The sequence below is a fragment of the Equus asinus genome, chromosome 27, assembly GCF_041296235.1.
Source record: "Equus asinus isolate D_3611 breed Donkey chromosome 27, EquAss-T2T_v2, whole genome shotgun sequence".
NCBI lineage: Eukaryota > Metazoa > Chordata > Mammalia > Perissodactyla > Equidae > Equus > Equus asinus.
Window position 1 is genome coordinate 31,883,540 of NC_091816.1, and position 20,714 is coordinate 31,904,253.

Consider the following 20,714-nt stretch of genomic DNA (forward strand, 5'->3'; position numbering starts at 1 on the left):
TCTTTTCATATTTCAAATAACTAAAATTCCTTATATTGACCATATGGAGCTACCAAATGAATTAAGACTCCCTGTCAGCAAACAGTTCATGAAAACACAGAGGGGAGATAGGTACCGTTAACTACTGGGTACAATTAGTGCCAACTGACAGGTTCAAAGATCACTTAAAGGTTTAGAGCAGGTGGAGATTACCCAGGGAGAGGCTGCCTTGCAAGGATATCAGAGGCATAGATAAGGTGAGGGAGGAGCAGAGGAAGTGAAATAAGGAAATATAAAGCACAGGTGAATGAGAGATGTGTTTGCTGGCAATACAACTTGCTTGGAAATAAGCTAAGTTTGGAAAAGAATGAGTAAGAGAATGTCAAGAAAAGACTTGTTGACCAACTTCAGTAATTTACAGAGAGTCTATATTTTTCTCCACAGTTCTCATGCTTGATTCAACCAAATGAAGCACTCCTACCTCATATACTTATAAAGGAAAAGAAGCTTGTTTACTGGATGTGTGAATTAAATGATGAAACCAATGGCCCAAGCCCCTGGTTTTCCACCTCTGGTCCTCAGGATCTGAGGAGTTACCCCCTTTTTTATCTCAGCTTCTCTCTCTCTGTCTCCCCACTGTCTCCCGCCTCTTAAACATACACACATATCTGAATGGGGTCAATATCTCCAAGTCTACGTGGATACACATGAAGGGCAAGCACACCAAAATATGACTATTACATTTCACTAATCATCTGTCTAGCAGCAAAACTTACTTCTTATAAATAAGTTTGCAGTTAATCTTCAGTCTCATGCAATCTACGTTTTAGACATAGAATTCTAAATGCCATCAGCTCTCACCAATGGAAGGTGATCTGATGTGTAGCTTCTATGTCTTTGGCTGATGTTGCCCAATAAATTATTTGTTCATATTCAATTTGAGATGTGGAGAACCCTATAGAGAGAGAAAAGTGTGAGCTCAAGATTTTGTGACCCACTGATAGATTTTAAGTATCACTCTATCCCTCCTCATCTACTTGGTTTCCCAGAAGTTTTTCGTCCCTTAATGTCAGTTTAGTCCTTCAAGTCCTTGGTTAATTGTTGGCTCCAAATTGTTGTGGCAATGAGTGTGAAACTCAACCCACTGCTCCCACTGGGGGATACTCCTACATTCTAACCACAACTTCTATTCATTTGGCATAGCCATTTAGGTTCCCTCAACACTGGAAACAGCTCACTGCTCTGCCACTTTCTGCTATGTGTTGGGGAAATCTACGTTCTGACTTGGAATTCAGACTTACTAATCTGAAAGCCTCTTGGCAAGGCGTTATTATTGTGCTCCCTAAGTTTCACTTGACTAAGTAAGCAAGAAGTAGGGTAGGTATTTTACTTCTGCAAAGCAGATTCATATAGGACAATGAAATATGGAAACTAGTTAGAAAATTAGCTATCAAAAAATCCAAACCTCTAATTTTGCTCAGTGATTTGGCTCCTTGAATAACTCTCCTGAGAACTGAGCAAGGGACAGCCTTATTCACAAATATACCTCCCTATAATTTATTAGACAGACTGTGTTTGGGTTTTGACAAATTATAGTGAGAGTCCAGCATCTGGTTCCGCTGATTTCCATAAAGAACATATTTTATTTTCAAAATTTTATGACTGTAACTTAAGGTCAATGCATCAAAAACTGAGTTTACTAGACAATGAATTCCTTGATATTTAAGGCACACAAAAAAATTAATCCCTGTTTGCCTAAAACAAAATCAGTTAGTGAGCTCAGATAAAATAGATATATTAGTTTTGCTTTCAACTAACCTCGTATGTGTATAAATCTCTAAGTCTGCTTGTAGTTCGTGTTTATTCCTTGGAAGTTAATGAAATAGGAAACGGAAACTTAATGAATGGGAGTGAGAAGGGAGAAGAAAGCAGGAACTGATGACAAGACAAAGCCAGTTTCATAGGCTGACAGAAATCACAGCAGTGTGCAAACCATCTGTTCTGACCTAGGAGGCTGACAAGCCAACCAGATTGCTGAAGTCTTCTACTCATAAGAAGTTTGAAGATCAGACAAGTTAGTGTCAATGTAAGATTATTGATTAGTCTTGGAGAGTCAAAAATAATTTCAGTTCTAGCTAGAACTTGTGTTAGAAAGTCATTTTGAATTCTTAAGTTCTGATATAATAAACAGTGAGCATCTCCTTAGGCAATATTTCAGCCACACCAGTAGTTCTCAAATGAATGCTTTAAATTAAAAAAACCCCTCTAATATAAAACAATGACAACAACAAAACCAAGTTCATAAACCATGAGGATGTTAGGGGCCAGCCTGGTGGTGCGGCGGTTACGTTCACACGTTCTGCTTCTTGGTGGCCCAGGGTTCGCCGGTTCGGATCCCAGGTGCAGACATGGCACTGCTTGGCAAAAGCCATGCTGTGGTAGGCGTCCCACATATAAAGTAGAGGAAGATGGGCATGGATGTTAGCTCAGGACCAGTCTTCCTCGGCAAAAAGAGGAGGATTGGCAGCAGTTAGCTCAGGGCTAATCTTCCTCAAAAAAAAAAAAAAAATGAGGAAGTTAGATAGAGAGACCACATAGTGTGGTGGGTAAGGACACTAAGCCTGGGGCTGAGCTCCTCGGGTTTGTTCCATGTGGTCTCTCTGCCCCTTTCTTTCTACCTTACTTTGGACAAGATACTTAACCTGTCTGTCTCCGTCCCTTATGAGTAAGAGGGACCTACTGATACTGCCTACTTCCTAAGGTTATTCAAGGATAAAGTGAGTTGACATTTTAAAACAATTATAACACAGCTGGCACATAATAAGCACTATACAACTGTTTATGAACATGATGGTGATGATAATGATGGTGATGATAGTGATGATAATGATGATGATGTCTTCCTTGAAGCTGTATCATAATTTTAATGCCCACTGTCTTGCTTCCTAAAGTCTGTTTGTTCCTGGACACACTCTACTTACCTTATAATACTCCTACTGATGGCTATTTGACTAGAGCCTATTTACCTTTCAGCCGAGGTAAGCCACTGAGTAAGTTTCAGATTGGATTAGAATTCAAAGATCTAATTTCTATTCTCTTTTCTAACATCTAGGGAAAAAGCAACTTTAGGAAAAAATATTTACAAATAGGAACATGATGTTTTCATTCAAATGGTATTTGAAAGGTTATCAGGTAGATGGAATCTTGCTTTGCTTTTTGTAGTTCAAAGAGCGAGATTTGGGCCAATGGATTCCAATTTATTGGGAAATAGTTTTTTGGCTCAGTGGAAAAGAACTTTCCAAATGTCAGTGTTTTCTAAAGAGTACTTGGGCTGCTTTGGAATGTAGTGATTTGCCTGTCAGTGAAGGTATTCCGACAAGGCTGGCAATGAAATTTCAATTCTGAGATGCTTGCAATCTTAATTCACTTGCCAAACCTTGGCTTTTTTATTTTTTCTAGAAGAGTTATCCTAGTGTTAGTGCCTATTTTGCTAATTGGGTGAATGTGAGTATCAAGTATGGAAATATATTTAAAACTCCTTGAATTTGTTATACTTCTATAATACTCTTCTTTTCAAATATGCAGATATCTTTTTTCAAGCTTATCCTTTGTCTGGTTTGTCTTTTAATGAATTAATTTCTTCAGCAAAAAAATACTGGGTTATACAGTGTGCCAATCCCTGGGCTGATCTTTACAGATAGAAGGTAGAACAAGACAAATTCCTTTTCCTCAAATTTCCTTTTGACATAGGAAAGATATATTAGCAAAGTGCCATCCACATCAGACTGAACAGACAGGAATCAGAGAATGATAGTACTTGAGCTGATTTCTAGGATGCATCAGGTTAATGAAATAGACAGAGTGGAGGAGCTGCAATAATTAATGTGATATGGTCTTGGTATAGACATACATGTGAGTACTTATGAGTACATATAAACTTATGTCCCTACTCACATTTTTACCAAAAAACTTTTAGGTGGAATGAAAGTTAAAATTTAAGAGTGAACTAATTTGTAAAAGTTGGAAGAAAATATAGATTAAGATTTCACTTATTATGGTGCAAAAAGATATAAACAATATAAGAAATCACAAAGGAAATGATTTATAGATTTGACATAATATAAATTACATTTTACTCAAAGTATTATTAAAAAATATTCAAAGATATGCAAAAACTGAGAAAAATATTTACTGCTTACATGACAAGAGTTCTTAATTTTAACAAATGCAGAATTATTTCAACAAAAAGACACATTTTCCAGCAGAAAAATTGGCAAAATATAAAAACATATTTCACTAAAGAATACAAATAATTAATAGCTTGTAGATGCATGTTCATCCACACACTAAACTAAGAAATTAATTAAAATGATATCATTGTTTTTTACCTATCAACTTATCAGAAAAATTAAATGATAATACCTAGTATTGGGAAACAAATAGAGAACAGACTCTCTTTCTTATCAATGCATCTTTATTTTGGTACAGACTTTCTGGATATCATTTTTACAATACATACCTTAAAATATTCTGAGAATTTATCACATAAAACAATCTACACAATGAAAAAAGATTTATCTAAAATGATCATTGTTACCATGCTGTTTGTAAGAGTGATGCATTAGCTTCCTATTGCTGCTGTAACAAATAACAACAAATTTAGTGGATTAAAAAAACACAGATTTATCATTTTTTACAGTTCTGGAGGTCAGAAATCTGAAATGAGTCTTACTGGGCTTATTGAAATGGGCTGAAATCAAGGTATTGGCAGGGTTGCCCTCCATCTGGAGCCTCTAAGAGAGAATCCATATTTTTACTTCTTCCAGTTTCCAGAGGCCACCTGCATTCCTTGGCTCATGGCCCCCTTCCATCTTCAAAGCCAGCAGCTTAGCATCTTCAGATCTCTTTCTGAATCTGACCCTGACTCTCCTGCATCCCTCTTTCAATTATTAGACCTTTGTGATTATGTTGAGCCCATTCAGATAATGCGGGATAATCTCCAAATCTCAAAATCATTAATTTAATCACATTTGCCAAACCCCATTTACCAAAGTAACATATTCGTGGGTTCTATAGATTAAAGATGAAGCTCTGCAGGGGGCTATTATTTTTCCTACCACTGAACAAAAGTAGAAAATTGGCAAAATATATCATGAAACTTTCAAATGGTAGAATGCGCCATAATCTTTAAAAAATATCTTGATAAGCTTATGTAACAGTTTAAAATATTCATAATATATTGACTAAAAGTGAAGTTTGCAAAGCAGTATATAATAATCATAACTTTGGGAATTAGTTATAATTCTTATGATGAAAAAACTGGGAAGATAAACAGTGAATAGTCTGTGTTTTTCTGCTTTTATTTTCATTTTTTCTACAATGAACATATGCTACTTTACTATCAGTAAAATAGTTTTTTATAGAAACTTTGTCAAATTTGAAAGTTTGTATTTAGAGAAGAGGTTAAGAACTTTCATCAAGTCCTTAAGCAGTAGGCTAATGTGGATTGTTACTTTGGAAAGTGAAAGTAGTTCAGTAAAGGTCAGACTTCTTAATGATTCTCTGATATTTGACCTTACCGTGGACATAAAATCAGTGGCATCATGATCAGAGGTTTATTAATGCATTTTATTGACAGAGCATTGACATAAAACTCATTTTATAGATAACGAGTTTAATTTTCCTACTATCATATTTGAAGTTATTTCTTCTGTTAAGTTCAAATATTGCATGTTTATTAAAAAAATTACTTTTGTGATAGAGGGATTCAAGCCAGTAAGATAATGTCAAATATATTATAATTAAAATATTTTGATGATTTTAAATTTTGAAGTGCATTTTGGAATGTAAGATTAGGAACTGTCCATCCTCAGATTGTTTGAGGAAAAACTAGGTAAGACTATTTGAACGTCAAGAAATTTAACATTCAGCTTCAATAAAGTATATAGATTGTGGAAGGCTAGGTAATGACTCTCAAGGATATCCAGAACCTAATCCCTGGGACCTGAGACTTACTTCATATGCAAAAGGGATTTTGAAGTTGAAATTAAGTTAAGGATCTTGAGGTGGGGTGATCCTCTTGGATTATCTGAGTGGGCCCTAAATCCAAACACAAATATCCTTACAAGAGGGAAGCAGAGAGATATTTAACCAGAGAAGAAGGTAATGTGACTACTGAAACAAGGTGCTACTTATTGACTTTGAAGATGGAGAAGGGATTGCTAGCCAAGGAAAGCAGAGAATGAAGCTCCAGAAGTCCAGAAATTGAAACATATAAGGACATTCTTCCCTAGAGCCTCCGGAAGAAGTGAGACTCCACCAACACCTTGATTTCAATCTAGTGAAATTGATTTCAAACTTCGGACTGCCAGAACTGTAAGAAAATATATGTGTGATGTTTTAAACCACCAAGCTTGTGATAATCCGTTGGAGTAATCATAAGAAATAAATTCATAGCTAGACCTCTTTATTGTAATATTTACCACCAGATGTCTTTATAGAGTGTATGAGCTAATTTTTGAAAAGATAAAACCAAAGGATTTATGATTGCTATGTAATTGTCATCAATTATTTACAATTATACTTCCAGTGTAAATGCCAGACTTGAAGTACACATGAATTCTTATTAAATTAAACATGAACTTGGAAGAAGTGATGCCAGCAAAATGGTGCAATAGGAATCCTAATGCTTGTTCCCACACAGAAACACTCATTTATCAAGGGTGTTATAACATATGGACCAATATATCTCTATTTCCAAAGCCCAGTTAAGAAATCACAGTTCCCCAGGCAAGCACAAAGCCAAGAACAGCCACATTGAAATGGGTAGGAAGGTCAATTTCTCTTTATCTGAATCAGTTTCTAACACCAAGCCAGTACAGCTCAGTGCCAGTTGAGAATACCCTGGCTCATGACTTCTCCCTTAGGGGGAAAGAGAAAAGCAGAGCAAGTATCTAGTGTTCTGGCTTTTCCAAGGGCTGCCCTAGGAACAGGTTTCTGTCTTGCCTCATTGGGAACACTGACAGAACTGGTGTCTTTGGATGTCTAGGGTTCACTGAGAACAAAGAAGAGTAAGGAGCAGCTTGTTGCAGTGGCACAGCTCAGCATGATTGGGAAAAAGTGCACAGCTTGAGGATTCTCCCTTGGGAGAGAGAGGAGGAGTTCCAGTCTAACAGATGTCAGAGGGACTGATATGTGTCTTTTCTAACTCAGAGTGGTGATGGGGAGCTGGCATACTTTAGATGCTCAGTGGCCACTGAGAACAAGAGAGATCTGGTCAGCTTGCTGATGTCAAACCAAAATTTGTAGTGTCACAAACAGTCACCAGAAGGAGTAAGATTATGAGTTCCTTAAAAAGAAACCAAGAAGCCTCTCTAATTGAGAAATTGCACACACAGGTCTTTAGAAGTCATGTCCCCCCACAAAAGGTTTCAGAGGTCACCAGAATGTCTAACCAAGCTGATTAGTGAGGGTCTTCTTCTGTATAAAGCTAGTTCCTTAAAGACTAGAAGAGATAGCTGCTTTTTTTCAAATACACAGGCCCCAATACTGAGTTACAAGACACCTGATGAAACAGGGAAACATGGTCCAAAAAGAGAATAAAATAAATCTCCAGAAACTAGTCTTAAAAAAATAGAACCATATCAATTACATGACCTAGAATTCAAAATAACCATGATAAAGATGCTCTGTAAACTCAAAAAAACAATGCGTGAACTAAATGAGAATATCAACAAACAGAGAGAAAATATGAAAAAGAACCAAACAGAAACTTGAGAGTTGAATAAATGAACTGAGAAAATTCCCTAGAGGGGCTCAAAAGAAGATTGACAAAGCAGAAGAAAGAATCTGCAAACTCAAAAGCAGGTCATTTGAAATTATCCAGTCAGAAGAACAAAAAGAAAAAAGAATGAAAAATAGTGAAGAAAACCGAAGGTACTATGGGACACCATAAAGTAAACTGATGTACACATTCTGGGAGTCACAGAAGGGAAGAGAAAAAAGGGCAGAAAGCTTATTTAAAGAAATAATGACAGAAAACTTTCCAAATCTGGGTGAGGAAATGGACATCTAAATTCCAGGAGCTCAGTGGACTCTAGCTAGGATAGATTCAAAGAAATACACACCAAGACATATTATAAGTAAACTGTCAGATGTGAAAGACAGAAAAGCAGGAAGAGAAAAGCAACTCTTTGCCTACAAGGGAAACCCCACATGACTTTAAATGGATTTCTCGGCAGAAACCTTTTAGGCCAGAAAGAGTGAGATGATATACTCACATTGCTGAAAGAATGAAACTGCCAACCAAGAGTATTATATCCACCAAAACTTTCCTTCAAATATGAAGGAGACATAAAGAATTTCCCAGATATGAAAAAGCTGAGGGAGTTTATCACCACTAGACTTGCCTTACAAGAAATGTTAAAGGGAGCCCTTCAAGCTGAAATGAAAAGACTTTAAATAGCAACACAAAAGTCTATGGAAGTCTAAAGCTCATTGGTAAAGGTGAATGTATAGACAAACGCAGAATACTGTAATACTGTAGTCATGGTGCATAAATCACCTTTAATTCTGGCAGGGAAGTTAAGACAAAAATGTTAAAAACCTATAACTAAAAAAATGTTAATGTATACATAATATAAAAAGACATAATTTGTGAAATCAATAATTTAAAGTGGTGGAGGAGAGGAGTAAAAGTTTAGAGTATTTGTTTGTTTTTTTTTTTTTTCACCTGGGCTGACAACTGTTGCCAATCTTTTTTTTTTTTTTCCTGCTTTATCTCCCCAAACCCCCCCATACATAGTTGTATATCTTAGTTGCAGGTCCTTCTAGTTGTGGGAAGTTTAGAGTATTTGTGTGTGATTGAAGTTAAGTTGTTATCAGCTTAAGTAGATTGTTAACTATAAGATGTTTTATGTAAGCCCCATGGTAACCACAGAGAAAATATCTATGAAAGATACGCAAAAGAAAAGAAGAAGGGAATCAAAGGATGTCACTAAAAAAATATCAATGAATTAGAAAGGAAGACAACAAGGGGGAAAAGAGAGCTGTTCTTCCTCCTCACACCCAAGGGGAGATTCTGTTCCTTGCGTCCTCCAGGTTCTGGTGGTTGCAGGCATTGATTTGGGTCCTCACTGGTTTAAGGCCACATCATTCCAATCTCTGTCTCTATCTTCACAGTATCTTCTCTTCTTCTGAAATTTTATTAAGGTGCATTTAATGTATGTATTAATTTTGAGAGCACTAACATTTTCATGATCCTAACCAAAAATATAGATACCTTTCATTGTTCAAGTCTACTTTTTTGTCTTTCAGGGAAAGTTTTGCAGTTTAATTCATGTAAATTTTGAACATTTCTTGTTAAGTTTATTATTTAACCTTTTGTGACCACTATAAACCAAATTTTCCAGTGTATCTTCTAACTGGTTATTATTTGTCTGTACAAATGCTATTGATTTTTTGCATGTAAATTTTATATCCTGCTACATTGCTGAGTTCTCTTATTATTTGAATTAGTTTTGTCACTGATTCTCTAAGACTGTCCAGGTACACCATCGCATCATCTGCAAACAGAGGTAGTTTTATTTCTTGTTTTCTAATTCTTATGTCCCTGATTATTTTTCCTAATCTAATTGAATTGGCAAATACATCTAGAAGAAGGTTAAATAGAAGCAGAGATTATGCTTGATTTCCTTGTTCCTGACTTTAGTGGGAATGCCTCATTGAGTAATATTTTGGGTTTAGAGTTGTGATGTTTATATATAAATGAAAACATCCATCCATTCTTATTTCTCAAGAGTTTACTAGGAAACAGCAGTTTTACTAACATCACTTGTAGATTGAAATGAAAACAATCGGTGAAAGACTGTGTGTGTTTGTACATTTATTTTAGGTCATATGGAAATGGGCTCTGGTTCCTTCTTTGAACCGAGAAAGTTGCTTTTCCTTTCAGCTTCTGTGTATTCTGATGTTCCAAGTTGCTGCTTTTGCTCACCTGAATTCTTCTACTGTGGTTGGTTAAAAAAATGCTTCCCTCCAAATATATTCACTTCCTAATCCCTGAAACCTATGAATACTACCTTATTTGGCAAAGACTGATATTTACCTTATATGGTGTAAATTGTCATCAAGTTAAAGATCTTGAGAGGAGAAGCTTATCCTGGAATATTCAGGTGGGCCCTAAATCCAATCACATGTCTCTTTATGAGGGAGAGGCCAGGGAAGTTTTGAGAGAGACAAACTCAGAAACCAGTGCAGAATTCAGACGTCACCTGGACAAGATGATCAAAATTTGCATCACTACTGAGGGGCTTATGGACAGAATATGACCCATATAGAATTCTAGCCAAGAAGGAATGATCTTAACCAAATCATGAGGAAGCAGCAGACACACCCAAAAGGAAGAACATTCTGTTTAATAAGGAGGGAGTGGGGTTGCATTCCTCAATAATGTTAATGTCATAGAGACAAAGAAAGCCTGTGGAAATGCTCCAGATTAAAGGACACTACAGAGATGTGTCAAATAAATGCAATTATTACCCCTAGACTGGATCCCGTGGTGGTGGTGGTGGGGCCACTATAAAGTTCATCATTGGGTCAGTCCAACTGATAAAATTGGAATACAAATGATAGGGTTGACACAAGTATTATATCAATGTTCTATTTCCTGAAGTCTATAACTGTGCTGTGGAGAACCTCTCTGTGCTTCTATATAATTATCCAGAGAGAGGGAGAGACATATAAGAAAACAATAAAGTATATGCTATTAAATGTTATAAAATATGTAAAGGATGCACAGTTTTTCTTTGTACTATTCATTTTCTGCCTGCAACCTTTTTTGTGAATTTGAAGTGATTTCCAAATAAAAATTAAAATATATTTAAAAATGTCATTTTAGCCTTTTATGGAAAAGCCCATTAAACCAAATTGTTTATGATGTCAGATTAGAGCTGTAAGTTGAAATCCTCAGATTCTTTCACATGCATGACGGACTTGTGCAATTCACATTATCTGCCCCATTGCCCTTGACAAATAGAATTGTGCAATATTTAGATTTTTCACAGAGTGGAAATCAGTCAGTGAACAATTGTACATTGGACATTAGCAAGCTCTTCTTGCTCTTTTTATATGCAACAAATTCACTTATGCTAATATGTGTATTATTTTAAAAATATTGTCATAGCATCCAGAGTTTCTAAATCTCCATCAACATGAGCGAGCTTTTCATTCCCTCATTTCCCCTCTTTTATAAAGTCAACAGTGTCTCTCTACCATTTGCTGCCACCTTATCTACTCCACCCACTCTAATTAATGAGAAGAGAGAGTAAAAGTAAAGCTTGACAATGTGAAATAAAGAGCAGTTTTCTTACAAATGGATATCAGGACTGCAAACACAGAACTAGAGCTAATACATATACCTCTCCACATACCGTAGCCACACAACTAGTTTGGTTATAGAGGCAGCAAAATTGATTAATTTATGATTTTTTCTTTACAAAGGGCTTCGGAGTTCCCATGTAATTTTTAAAACAACAGAAAAATCTATCTGTAATTTATAGACAATACATGTATCTCTTCCTCTTAAATACAGAGACACTCGATTAGGAGAAAAGAAAGAATACCTCCCCATTCGTCTATGGGATTATGCTATATCTTGGCTCAGGCTCAATTCCATGTAATACCCATTAGCGATTCTGCCTAGAATGCTTGACTGTCAAAATTATAACTTACCTATAAAACTATAATTTTTTCATTATTAACATTATCATCAGCAGAAAATATTAGTGATGGTTTACAGTAAGTGTGAAATAAAATACAATTGCAGTTGACTATAATAACAAAAATATGAGGTAGTCATTTTATCGAAAATGAATGCTTCATTAACCAAAAAGCTTTTTTCCTCTTTTAATATCTTTTAAAAACTCAGTGTTATATACATAAATCTTTACATTTGATATTTTGTCATCAGAGAAATTATGTAAATTATATGATTATTACTCTACTTATCAAATGAATTTTAGGAAATTCCTTTAGAAACCTGATTCACTGCTTATCCAAGACTACCTTGGTGTGAACCAGGAGAGGGGGAGCCTGGGAGGGAAGACGAAGAAACTTACAAACATGAAAAACCCTTGTCAACAAGTACTGGGTGTGGCAGAACAAAATGTACATACAAACGTTAGGCATATAGAGCAAAAATGTTTTTAAATCCAGCCTCCATTATGGACATAAATATTCTATAGCTTTCATTCCGAAGGAACCAGGAGCATAGGAGAATCAGTTGTTGCAGATCTGCCATGAAGAGTTATTGAAATAAATCACTTTCTTCTCCGCCAGGATTGACATCTTCAAGTATGTGATCTACGGCATCGCAGCTGCGTTCTTTGTGTACGGCATTTTGCTGATGGTGGAAGGTTTCTTCACAACTGGTGCCATCAAAGATCTCTATGGGGATTTCAAAATCACCACTTGCGGCAGATGCGTGAGCGCCTGGGTATGTTATTTGTCTATGTTCAGGGTTGAATGTGAGTTTATTATTGTTCAATAGCACACAGGTGTTTGTATTCCTCTGCCAAGAAGGAAAGTATTTTTTTTTTTCAACACTGGAACATTTCCTCCTGTGATGGCTGTCTTAAATCTTAATAATATTATTTTTTAAATTAAGATTATACCATGTGAAAATTCAGTTCAAATTCTCAAATCATATACAACACAGCTAGTTTTGTTTCTAGAGGCAGACTGATTTAAAGGGCTTTGGGGTTCCTGTACGATATTTAGAATAAGAGAAAAATCCATCCGTAATTTATAGACAATACCTGTGTCTCTCCTCCTTAAGTACATGTCTCTGCCCTTTAAATTTGGGGGGAATTATATCATGTAATTTCTGTTTAATATTGATATAAGATAAGAATTATACTAATTTAGGTTTTAAATTCCTATAATATCTAATGGGGAATCAAACTTGTAGTCACGCTCTAGAGCTAATGCAATGAAGACGATGCCTGTATATTTATTAATACACAAGAGTGGTGAGAATTGAGTAACATGGTTGAAAGTACTTTTGCATGTTAATGCAGAATGATTTTCCTAAAAAGAAACACTGGTGCTTCCATCTTTGACTAATGTGTTTTTCTTATTTTTCCAATGGTATATAAGAACATGCATTTAATTGCAGCATATATTTAATATTAAGTAAGATGTCTCTAATAAAGAATTATATAATTTATGTCAACCTTACAGAAAAGTTCAGAAATACCTGTTATCCATCAGACATTATTTTTTTTACCAGCTTGTAACAAGTTCTCTTATGCTGCTCAGTGTTGGTAGTGATGATAAGCTTATAAAGTAGCTTGCTTGTGTTGTATTTGTAGTTGTCTCTGGAATAATTTCTTGTGAGACTCATTTCCTTTTTTTGGACACTGCTTATTATAATACCTAAGTTTTTAGGATCAGTAATGTCCAATTGCAGATCTGGAGGAAGTAAAATTAAAGGTCTTGGATTAATTAAAAAAATAAAATATGACTATTCAGTGGGCCAATTGTCGGTGCTACCTAAGCAATTTCTCTATTAAGAAGGCAAGTTCTGATCTTAGATTCATTTATGTTCTGCCAATAGAACATAGTGAATTCAATTAACCAAAGGCTTTTTCTTGTAACCGGGACAGTGTCATTCTAACACCATCTGTGGACCTTAGCAAGTCACTTAACTCTTCTGGATTGCAGTTCACTCACTTACAAAATGAAGACGTTAGATTATCTCTACAGCTCATGCCAGCTCAAAGAGTCCACGATTCCAAAGCACTAGCGGAATGGTAGAGAAAAAGGGTCTCCAAGCACAGTCTTACCAGTGGGAGGTACCCTTTGCCAGGAAGAGTACAGGTGATTATGTTGTGTCATTGAGAACGGCAAAATCGCTTCGTAGGATTCTATGCAGAAGTAAAAAAATCACGGAAGAAAATGCACATCTATATATGGTTAATAATTACTTGCTTGCCATTCAAACCTCCCAAAGATATCTCAAATAAGAAATTTTAAAGCAAAAACATGAGCCGCATTTTTTTCTAGAATAGTAACGATTGTGTCACCAGTCCTACTCAACAGACCAGAAGGGTGGCAGCAGCTGCGTGGGCTCCTCCAGAGGCTATGCAGCAGGGAGCCAGCCCCCCAAGACGCCCCCACCCACTCCTTTAGCACCCTCTCTGCACCCGGGGAATGAGCAGAACTGGAGCAGAAGCAGAAGCTGCATTCTTGTGCATTTTGCAGAAGTAGCAATGCCACATAGTGTTTGAGGGCTCGAGTTGTGCCCTGGCTACGCCACCACTGCCTGCGTGGTGGGACGGGTTCCACCGGCCCAGAAGTAAATAGTGGTGGCTGCAGTGAAGCAGAACCCTGTGACCCTCCCTCCCCACCACACCCAGCTTGCTTATCACACAAAGCCTGTGGCTCCATGAAATCAGAGGGGAAAAAAACAAAAGAAAGTTTTATCAGTCATCCTCTCCTGCTACATGTCTTGCTTTTTTTCTTATTTCCATTCTGCTGTTTTTTCTTCCCCACTTTGTAGATAGACTGTATCTTACAGTCTGCTTCGTGACCTATGAGTTCACCGGTTAGCCTGTTGCATCAGTCTCCCTTAGCTTTTAGCAACGTACTTTTGACATTAGATCAATTGCCTTTCTATTCAGAATACTGAATACTATTAAAGGGTCGAATAAATTTTTTGGCAACAACCATGTTATATGAAAAACTTCCAGAATTAGTACTAAAAGAAACTTGTTATTCTATCTCTCTGTGGTATATAAAAAATAAAGTGGTTACTAACTGAATCTACATCAATACGAATGCAATTAATTTTAAAGCAGCATTGTATCGCTGAATAGAGGATGCTAATCAATATCCTCTTTTCTTAATGAATGCTTTTCTTAGTGAATGCAGAACTTGATCTGCATGATGTGTTTCCTCCCATGCAGTATCAGGACCAATTCAATTTCAAAATTTTAAGTGCTGTCATTCAAAATCCTAAATGTGAGGCACATAAAACACAAAAGTGTGGTATTAACCTTTGGGAGTGGAAACCAATATTAACTAGTTTATTAGGACATTGTGTGAAAAGTTATTAAAACGTTTTAAGCAACTAAATTTATTTAAATTAAATATTAAATGGCGCCAAGTTGACTGCAAGTCAAACACATGTCATTAAACATGAATTTATTTAGCTTAATGAACATAGAAATATTTGTTGCCTTTGAATTTCTTCCTCATTAAATTTTAAACCAAAAAAATTATTTACTCCACTGAAACTTGGGAGGCATTTAACGTCTCACATTTTGAAATCTTAGGATATTTCTTGCTCCCATCACCAAGTTTTCTTATTTCTAAAAGTTTCCCATTACTGTTATGACACCGATATGGACCTCGTATTTCTCTCTGCTTGTTCTGACATTTCCAAATTTTAAACCCAATAGTTTTGAAATAGCAGGGATATTAAATGTACTACTCTCTGTGGAAATTAACTCTCTCATTTTCCATTAATCTACCTGCTCTCAAGGTTAAATAAAACAATGAAAACTTTCGACAGTATGTGTATTCTTTTGCTAGGGCTGCCGTAGCAAAGCGCCGCAAACTGAGTGGCTCAAACAACAGGAATTTATGGTCTCACAGTTCTGGAGGCGAGAAGCCCAAGATTAAGGGGTTGGCAAGGTTGGTTCCTTCTGGGAAGAACAATCTGTTCCTCCCGCCTCTGGTGGAATGCTGGTGACCCTTGTCACATTTTGAAATCACCCCCATCACTGGCTTTATCTTCACACAGCATTCTCGCTGTATGCTTGCCTGCGCTCTGATTCCCTTTCTAAAGGACACCAGTTATCCCAGGTTAGGGCCCACTCTAATGACCTCATTTTTAATTTGCTTATGTCTGTAAAAACCATCTCTCCAACAAAGGTCACATTCTCAGGTACTGAGGGTTAGGAATTCATCGTATGAGTTTTGCAGGAACACAACTCAACTCATAACAGAGCGCCTTATAGCAGCCACCATAGGCCACACAGTGTTTAAAGCAATGAACTTGAGCGGATACTATCGTTACCCCCATTTTACAGATGAAGAAACATATTGTATTTATTTACTTTTAAATACCTTTCCTGTTAGCCTCAGATATTTATAGATTTTGACCATGGCATATTAGACTAGTATTTATAAGACGTAGTCTATATAGTTACCTTTAAATCTATTCACTATGTCCTACCTCACAGTTCATTTTCATAGCTTAAATTTAAGTTTTAATCATAAGTCTATAATAATAGTAGGTGATATTTGTTAGGTGCTTACATATCCCACTAGCTATGCTATACACTTTACAGAATATGCGGGCATTTAATCCTCCAAACAACTGTGTGAAGTAGATAGAGTATTACCCTCATTTCACAGATGAGGAAACCACCACCCAGAGAAGATAAGCACTTCCCCAGGGTACATGGTGGGTGGGGGGCCAGATTTGAATTCAAGCATCTGGCACAGAGCCCCTGTCAATAACCCAGGATCAAGATTTGCCTTGTCATTTTTTGCTTTATTTGGGATAACTTAATATGATAATTATCTAGTTGTGAGGGTTGTTTGTGATTCTCCAGCCACTTTCTGTTTTCCATTTTGTTGAGATCCTTCATTGACAACTAGAAAGTTCCTTCACTGCAGAGATGTTCTCATTTTAACCTTTGCTTTTACCCACAATTGTGAATTGACTCTTTTTTATAATACAAGGATGCTGTGTGGAACATGCAAGAACTCAGTAGTCTAAGATACTTTTCTATTTTGATGACTAACTATAAAAATCTTAAGGTAACTTTCTAAGTAAAGTTGTCATCAAGGAACTTTGCATTCTAGTCTGTCTCTAAAATATAGTATTTTTTTAAATTAAATTTGAAAAAGTGTCACTTGATCCAAGATTGCCAAGACAGAGTTCCTGGAATAAAGTCTAGTGTCTCTCTCAAATCTAAGATGGAGAAGGCAGCATTGTTTTTTTCAGATTATAACAATACACTTTAACAATGGTTTCTCAGTAGGAAAAAAAAAAAGGAGGAAACAAACTGCTTCAGGCATAGTGGTAATATTTAGAAAAACTGTTTCCAAAAGCATTGCATCCTGGAAGAAGGAACCAGGATTTCATTTGCCACAGGTGTCTGAAGTACATCTCACACAGTTTCAGAACTCAACTGGACAGCGGACCAATCTCGACGTGACCGTTCAGATATTAACAAGGCTGGCACATCAGTTATAGGAAAAAAAGAAGACACAGGTCTCATTCTTTTTCAGATTTTGGGCATCAAAGGTGACAGGAGACTTGTTAGCCTCATACAATGACATAGACAAAATGGAAACATTTGTTGTAAAATGTAAAGCTTCTAGTGTTAGATTTTTAAATTCAAGAGACATAGCCCCTGGAAATGAAAACTTGAAAAAAAAATTTGACTCTTGTGGATGCCTCTCAACTCACCGTAAGCCATGATTGGAATTCAATCCAAATAAAAATAACCTCTCAAAATGTTAAGCCAAGGTTTTGTTTTGTTTGGACTTTGTTCTTTAGATTACTGAAATCATTAAAATGAGTCTTCTGCTAAACCTTTTTTTTTAATTTGTATGTTCAGTGGCATTTTAATTCTCATTAGACTTATCTACATATCAAATCATCCTAGGGTATAATTTTGAACCATTTGTGACTCCTTATATTTTTTAAATCCTACACTATTTTTTCAAAAATAATTTTTTAATTGTGGAATAGTTTTAGTTTTATAGAAAGGTGAAGATGATAGAGTTTCCATATCTATTAAACCCAGTTTTTCCTCTTATTAACATCTTACATTAGGATGGCACATTTCTCACAATTACTGAACCAATATGGAACTGTTATTATTAACTAAAGTCCATGCTTTATTTAGATTTCCTTAGTTTTTACCAGATGTTCCTTTTCTGTTCCGGGATCCAATTCAGGATGCCATATTCCAATTAAGCCACCTTTCCGTAGGCTACTCTGACCTGTGACAGTCTAAGACTTTCCTTGTTTTTGATGACCATGACAGTTTTGAAGAGCGCTAGTTAGGCATTTTGCAGAATGTACCTCAATTGAATTTGTCGGATGCTTTTCTCATGGGGTTTTGGACTTTGGGGAGGTACCCCATGGGGAAGACTAAAGAGGTAAAGTATCTTTCTTGTCACATCATATCATGTATATCTAAAGTACTATTATTGAGAAAGAAAAAACTAAAGACGTGAAATAGCACATTATCTGATCCATGGTTTCCTAAACAAAATAGTTCTATTAAAAATAATCATGTTAAAATATATTTTTTCATAACCTGCACATAGCAGTGTAATTCTCTATAGACCTCTATTTTCCTTTCATAGAATACTCAAAACCTTCAGTTTCTGATTTAATTAACATAAATTAAGTCTTAGAATTTAATGCCCATTGAAAATTTCTGGGGGACTATCTCCATAACTATGAATTTGTAATTTCTACTTATAAAAATACTTTAGTTTAAATGAACTCATCTATAGGTATAGGTTTTCAATTAAAGTTTATAATAAAGCTAGAAATTCCTCTTAAGGATAGAAAATGTTCTCAAATTTATAGATTTTCGTGAATCCCAGTGTGATATCCTGAATGCATTCGCTCACCGTAACTGCAGCTACTAGGAGTAACCTCAATTCTATATATTTAGGTGACACTGCCTAAATAGAAATACAGTTTTTTAAATTGATTCATTTGATTTTAATGTGCCAAATATTTCCATACATGTAATAGTTATAATTTAAATAGGCCACTAGATGGGGGATGAAATAAAAATCGTGGATTACAAGTGGTCTTTTATAGTATTGCTTGGTTAATGGATACCTCTCTTTTCCAATAAGGAGCTTTATGCCCACTGTGCTGGGAATAATCTTGAGGCAAAAGGTATGTATTTTTATATTTGCATTTAGACAAAAAGCAAGAGTTATATATTTTTCTGACTTTGGCTTTAAATCAATAACATTATGCAAAACATATTTCACCACATTTTTGAGATTCTATTTGTGTCTTTCTCATTTTTAGATTGACTACTATAGTTTGTTTTAAAATTCTTTATGGGGAAACTAAGTATACTAAGGATGTAAAAATTAAAAGTTCACTGAGGAATCATTAAGCCTAGCAGTATTATTTTGGGATCCTTGGTCAAAAGAACATTTCTCAGACACTGACAGTATAATTGATATTAAAATAGCATTCACTAAAAGAAATTTCCTCTACAGTAATATTTTCTGGAAAAGAATATATTCTACTAGGACAGTGATGCTTTTATTTTTAATATAATTTGATTTTATTTGAATTCTGCTTTCACTTGAAAAAGTAAAATCTCTTTGGCTGAATTTTCTTAAGATCTGTTACAAAGACTGAGGGACCATGCTGGGCACTGCTGATGTGAAAAGGAACAGGACAGTGTCCCTGACCCTGGGGAGCCCCTAGTCTAGCTGGAATAGTCAAGAGACTTGTACACAAGCACCTTCATGCTGAGCATATTGATGAACATGGGTAATTTATGGTGTTTGCATGGAAAGAAGGAGATTAAAGTCTGTGATAGAGAGGCAGTGTTTACCAGTATATACCCAAGGTGTCTTACAGTGAGTGCATGTTGTGGACACACAGAAAATTTTAATTATTAATGAGTTAATGAGTAAAAGGGCTCTTGGTGTGGGGTTTGGAGGACAGTGAGAAGTTCTTCGAGTAACCTGGAGGGTGTGAATTAAAATGAAATGCTTAGAATACTGTTATCCAGATGTTAGATCAGCCAGGTGCAATGTCCTGATGGATCATGTATTACATTCTGTTTGAATTTGATTTGTTGAATGAATGAGACCAATACAAGGTAATAAAGAAGAAAGCATTACAGTTAGTATATTTTTAAGTAGATTTTATATTTTAGAGCAGTTTTAGGTTCACAGTAAAACTGAGCGGAAAGTACAGAGAAGTCCTATATACCACATGCCCGGACACAGGTATATCCTCCCTCGTTATCAAAATCCTCCATCAGTACAATCAATGAACCTACACTGACACATCATGATCACCCAAAGTCCATAGTTTACTTTAGGGCTCACTCTGGGTGTTGTTCATTCTGTGGATTTGGACAAATGTGTAATGACATGTCTCCAACATTATGGTACCATACAGAGTACTTGCACTGCCATAACAATCTCCTATATTCCACCTGTTCATCCTTCTCTCTCCCCACCCCTGGCAAACACTGATTCTTTTACTGTCTTAGTTGATGTCACAGTTTCATCTTTTCTAGAATATCATAAGTTAGTGTCATACATTATGTAGCCTTTTCAGATTGGCTTCTTTCACTTAGTAATATGCATTTTTAAGCTTCCCTGCTTTTCATGTCTTAGCTCATTTCTTTTTGGTGCTGAATAATACTTCATTGTCTGGATGTACCACAGTTTATTCATTCCCCTGGTGAAGGACATCTAGGCTGCTTCCACGTTTTGGCAATTATGAATAAAGCTACTAGAAATATAGCAAATAGTTTGTTTAAACAATTTTCCAAACACTACTTGTGCTTAGGTGGTTTTGAGTCATAATGAAGATGATGATAATGATTTCATATTTTCGAGTAATTTACGTAATAAGTAATTTTTTTCTGCACTAGACTTTACTATATTTTCCAGAGCCTACTGAGTTCGATATTGTTAATGGTGTCCCATTT

General features: G+C 35.8%; 1 protein-coding gene across 4 annotated transcripts in view; it reads left to right on the forward strand.

The window, feature by feature from the left end:
• GPM6A (glycoprotein M6A) overlaps positions 1 to 20,714 on the forward strand; it is a 312,595-nt gene that overhangs the window by 267,414 nt on the left and 24,467 nt on the right. For all 4 annotated transcript variants that reach the window (XM_014860669.2, XM_044760575.2, XM_014860668.2 and 1 more), the window contains one exon: positions 12,316 to 12,472. In XM_014860669.2, coding sequence (XP_014716155.1) covers positions 12,316 to 12,472 — 157 coding nt within the window. The remainder of the gene's footprint in view (positions 1 to 12,315; positions 12,473 to 20,714) is intronic.